General features: G+C 46.4%; 1 protein-coding gene across 1 annotated transcript in view; it reads right to left on the bottom strand.

The window, feature by feature from the left end:
- Nucleotides 1-53: 53 nt before the first annotated feature.
- LOC109306868 (E3 ubiquitin-protein ligase RNF213-like) overlaps nt 54-5,189 on the bottom strand; it is a 22,580-nt gene continuing 17,444 nt past the window's right edge. The window contains exons 6-8 of the mRNA XM_019530502.1: nt 4,014-4,103; nt 2,331-2,491; nt 54-395 (exon numbers count right to left, since the gene is read on the bottom strand). Of these exons, the coding sequence (XP_019386047.1) occupies nt 224-395; nt 2,331-2,491; nt 4,014-4,103 (423 nt within the window). The 3' untranslated portion in view covers nt 54-223. The remainder of the gene's footprint in view (nt 396-2,330; nt 2,492-4,013; nt 4,104-5,189) is intronic.

The raw sequence follows: 5,189 nt of genomic DNA, 5'->3' as shown, positions 1-5,189 counted from the left end.
ATGACCCCTAAGTCTCTTTCTTCTGTAGTGCTATCCAACGTAGCACTGCCGAGCCTATAAGGGTGCTGCAGGTTTTTCCTTCCAAATCCTTACTCACAGCTACAAGGCACATAAGCTGAAACCGCTGAAGCAACCTACACTATGCTGAAGGTAAAAGCAAGGGAGATGAGGACATAGCAAATGCCCTAACATTGCACAGTAGAGAAGAGTCATAGTGGATAGTTCATTCATGCTTGTAGTTGCAGCCATATAATTTGCTGGTCTGCACAGCAGTTTTCCAGACTGAAATGACTTTCTTCATCTGCAGGTGTGGGCTCAAAGTGCTGATCAGCTTTTCAATATAATTGTCTTCTTTTTCCTCTTCTTCTAAATATGCTTTGAAGATCTCCACTATCCTATTTTAAGAGAAAACATAAGTTTAATGTTGCAGAACAGAGGTTTGGAAAAGAAAGTGGTGAGTAGAAGAGAAGACAGGACTGGGCTCACCTCATCTCAGATACTGATGGCCTGCTTCATACCTGAAAGGAGACCTGGGACCTGCTCTGTGCTGCCAAGGATATTTAGGGTTTTCCACTTAATGAAATGTCTCATGTAAAGTACATAAAGGACCCCGGCAACAGGGAGCAGAACTCAGGACTCTCTGCTTCTAGCTGTGTCCATTTTACAGTCACACCCCTCTTGTTTGCTCCCCTTCTGGATCAATGACTATGCACTTGGATAACAGCTTAGTTTTAAAGTGAGCGGAAAGAATACATCTACCTAGTCTAGTCTGTCAACTGGCAGTCAGGGTACCCTGCTGGGAAGATGGAAATTTGGGTTTGAGGACTCTTTGGCTGACTATGGCCTAGATCCTAGGTCTCCCCTTATTTAGCAGGGGATGCTCTAGACCCCTAGGGTACTGGTGATGCCTGTTGATTATCTCCAGCTCCTTGGGGGATATCTGAATTGCACTCTGGAGTTGCCTACATCCTCTTTTTCTGAGTACAAGTGCCTAGGTATCTAAGCTTACATTGCTCTTCAGAGGCACTTAAGTCTATCCACTATGGAACTATAGGTTGTCCTAAGAGCTTAAATCAGGTCAAACAACGGCTCTCCTGAGGCCAGGTGCCTAACACTTGAACTCTCTAATGTCTGATTGTAGTTGTATACAGAACCATGGGGAATTTGGGCCTGGCACAAAAACTGTAAGAACCTCCTTATATGTTTTACTGATTGGGGCTTCATTTGTACTAAAGGTTTCCCTAAACTGCCGCTCCTGGAAGGGGATGCTGGTATGAATGGTGAGAGATTATTCTGTCTAGTTCTAAATGGAGGTGTTCAGGTTACATCCACGTGACTGTACCAGGGCTACAATGCTGTGTCCCATGCTGTGGAACATGGGAACTGCCAGATGGGGCGAGACCAAGAAGGGGCTAAAGAAGATGCTTCAGAGGATGGTGGAAGAAATCTGCAGAAGAATAATCTACCTTCTACAAGAGATCTCATCCTGGTCTCTAATTATTAGAGATGATTTTAAACTTGAAAGAACTTCTGACTCTTAGATTTATGGGCTAAATATGAACTTTATCCCAAAATACTTTCTTTGATTGGGTTTCCATGTCCAATTGAATGCCTCCTCCCAAAACGTATACCCCCTATTCTTGAGTTGGGAGAAATAGAAAATACAGGAAACCCTCACTGTTTGCAGGTTCAGAATTTGTGGTTTCAAATAGTTGTATACGCCAAACCCACGTTTTATATACAGTTTATACACTTACCAGAGCTCCACGGGAGTGCCGCACTTCCTGCTGCCGGGCTCCTGCTGCCAGAGCCATGCCCCACACCCCAGCCACTGAGGGCACTGCGTTTGTGAGCACAGTGCCTTATTCGTGCATTTCACCATTCGTGGGGTATACGAGAATGTATCCTCCACGACTGGCGAGGGTCACCTGTAGTTTCTTGGTCTCCTCCATTTAATATCAATTAAGTAGTGACTAGCCCCAAAACACCCCTTTTTAGTCATCTTTGTACATTTCTGAAGAGCTGTCCTTAAAATACTCCATCATCTAAACTCACACTTTTAATTTAAAGTGTATGGGTACTGGGCAGGGAAATTTAGCACATTGAATGTATGATCCCTATTCTTTCTTAATACTTATAAAATAATATTTCAGGTAAAAAAAATCCCACATCCACAACAATGGACTACAAATCAACATGCATCAAAGCATGCTGACAGTGCAAGCTGCAAGGATCAGGCAGCAGCCAACCAATTTTTTCACCTAGATCTACATTTTCCTACTGATAAAAAAAAAAAAGCACATTTGAAAAGAGAAGAAATTCATTCTCACTCCCACTCTGGTTTGTAGTCAGCTAAAGTCACCACAATCAATTCATGCAGGTCAGTGATGAAGAAATCAATGTTGATGGTGGATAAAGCCTTTTTTAGATTCTCCCTCTCCGTAGCCTCCAGCTCCTCTTGGTATCTCTTGTCCACCAGCAAAAAGGGATTCTGAAATGAAAAACCGGTCAGGAGTGGACACAGTGACACATGCATTGCAGACAGCACCCGGTATTAGCTGGTGGTAGAGGTTGTCTAATGGAGGATAATCCTCATTTGGTTCAAAACTGGTGTCCCCACCTAACAGTGGGAGTCAACTTTTTTTGGCAGGAATGCCACACATTACACCTGCACCTTTCTAAGTGCCACTCTGATACCCTCTCCTGCCTGCTCTGCTGCCTGCTTCCTTCACTGTCCTTCCTGCCCAATTTTTTGTTTTGCTTTTCCTTCCTGCTCCTGTGCTGCCTGTCCCCTAGCCAAGGAACCTCCAGCTTTAAGTGCCAGCAGGAGTACTGGCAAAGGCCAGTCAAAATGCCCAGGTGACCTGAATGTTTTGCTTTGTGCTGTGGAATAGCCCTCATGTTCAACAAGGAGCATTTTCCAGTTAGCTCCTCTTCATTTTTTCCCCCCTGCTTTATCCTCTTTTACATGCAAAGTGCAAGCTGAGGTGGGTTCTTGCTCTTCAAGATCATGTCTGTGCTGGGTCTTTCATGTGGCCCCAGAAAGGAGATGCTGGTCTACACCCTGGTTGCTTATATCTGTGATGTGCTAGCTGGCCCAGGGGTATTGAAAGGGTAAAAGATGATTGGAGGACTTGGGATTCCTTTTCCACACCAATGAGGCCCCAGAGACTCACTACCCTGTGTCCCGATTGGCCTCTTGGGTCACCTAGAGGGGGATAAAAGGGGCAATGTGGGCTGACTCAGGAGAGACTAGTGAGGGACAACAAGGAAGGAGCTTCACAGAACTGGCAAGAGCTAGGCCAGCAGCAGTGCCCTGAAAGAGCAGGACCTGCAGGCAGGAGTACGACCCTTAGCAGCTCAGCATGTAGCCAACAGGAGAGGCTCCCCACTGGGCTCCAGGATCCCTTGGGAGAGGCTGCAGCCAGCAGGAGAGGCTCCCCCGCTCCAGGAAGGATCTGAGTAGTGACCTGAGGGGTTCCCAGCTCTACATCCAGCTCCTCCAACCAGAGGACAGGCAGCTGAAAGTGAGGCCGGGCTTTGGGAGGGACAAGACAACTAGCAGGCAAGAACAGTGCCCCAAGTGGTGGCTGTGTGACAGTGTTCCTGACTACCATGTGAGAGATATAGGTTCAAGTCCCAGCTGAGGTGACTTGGGGTGAATGAAGTAACAAGAGATTTTCTGCTAAAACATGTGGAGCTTGCTGATTTCAACCTTGGAGTCAGAGCTCCTAGTCCAGGTTTTCTGCAGATTTTCACACTTGTGCCACATGGCTGTGATCTAGCTCAGTTGCAAGACACCAAGAAGATCCTTTTTTCACTGAAAAGCTTGCAGGTTTTGTGTATTCACTTAGATTAACATCACCAGTAGAGAGTTGATGACTCCCAACTTGCTGAAAACCAGATTTCCAATGAAACCAGTGTCAGCAGAGATATTCCAGCTGGCATTTGTCATTACCCTCCCTCCTCCTCCCTGCTTACATTTTCCTGGAGAGAGCAATTTCCTCTGTTACCTGATTCATCTGCACAAGCAGCACTGATCTCCTCACTGACAGGACTTGCCACAGAGACAGGATGTGCTTCAGCTGTGTTTGTGGCACCACCTGGGGGATGAAAGCACAGGCAGGGACTTAGCTGGACTTTGGGCCCTACAGGGATTGCCATTGCACAGAGTTGAGCGTGCTCTTCACTCCCTGAAAATGCATCACTCCCTGGTGAATGGAGCCTGGGCAAACCCTGGCTTGAAGAGCTAAAATATCAGGGTGATGCTGGTCTCTGTCTGGCTGTTGGCTGACATTGGTGGCCATGCTAATTATTCATGCATATTTTGATTAATAATGCAGAGAGACTTAGGCTTTCCCTCTCTCCATACCCTCCACAGTATACTACTATGCCAGTACACTTCCTGGAAAAATAATCCCTGTGTAACATTTTCTAAAAGTGATGAAATGAGTGAGGAGTAAAGGTCCAGTTTCTAAAGGGACTGGAATGGACTATGGACCTAGGTGGCCTAACACTAGGGCTGTGTGAGTCTTTGGATCCCGCTTCAGATTCGGAGCCACTTTGGATGTTTTGGTGTCCGAAGAGGCATGTCCAGATTGAAGTGGGGTCTCAGAAATAGTGTCTGGAGTGGGTTGAGGGCATCCGAAGCACTTTGGATCTGCTTCGGATGCTTTGGACCCGCTCCTGCCATTTTGCTGACAACCAGATTTCCAATGAAAACCAGTGTGGGCAGAAATATTCCAGCTGGCCCTTGTCATTAGCCTCCCTCCTTTTAGAAGAGGGATGGGGAACAGGGAAGGGACAGAAAGTGGGGGGGAGGGAGGGGGAGTGGGGGGGAAGACTGATGTCTGTAGGCAGCCAATGAGAAGGATTTGTCCCTGGCTACATTTCCAATGGCTGCATCTGTGGGGTTGGAGTAAAAAAAGCATAAACGCCTCTGTTTTAAACAGTGTCTGTGGGGTTGGACTAAAGAAATCATAAAAGCCTCTGTTTCCAGCCCTTCTGTGCCTTTTGCAGCTCATTCCCAGTCAGCAGCTATGTGAGAGAACGCTGAGAGTGAGACCTGCCTGCTCCTTTTTATTGTTCTGAAGCAGTGGTTAGGATTTAGCTTAGCTTAGCTTTGCTTAGCTTAGCTATTCAGATCGGAAGAGCGTAGTATTACAATTCAACTTATTTCTTTGAATTTA

This window comes from Crocodylus porosus, unplaced genomic scaffold, assembly GCF_001723895.1.
Source record: "Crocodylus porosus isolate Cpor-Errol unplaced genomic scaffold, CroPor_comp1, whole genome shotgun sequence".
Lineage (NCBI taxonomy): Eukaryota > Metazoa > Chordata > Crocodylia > Crocodylidae > Crocodylus > Crocodylus porosus.
This window is presented reverse-complemented; position numbering and strand designations above follow the sequence as displayed.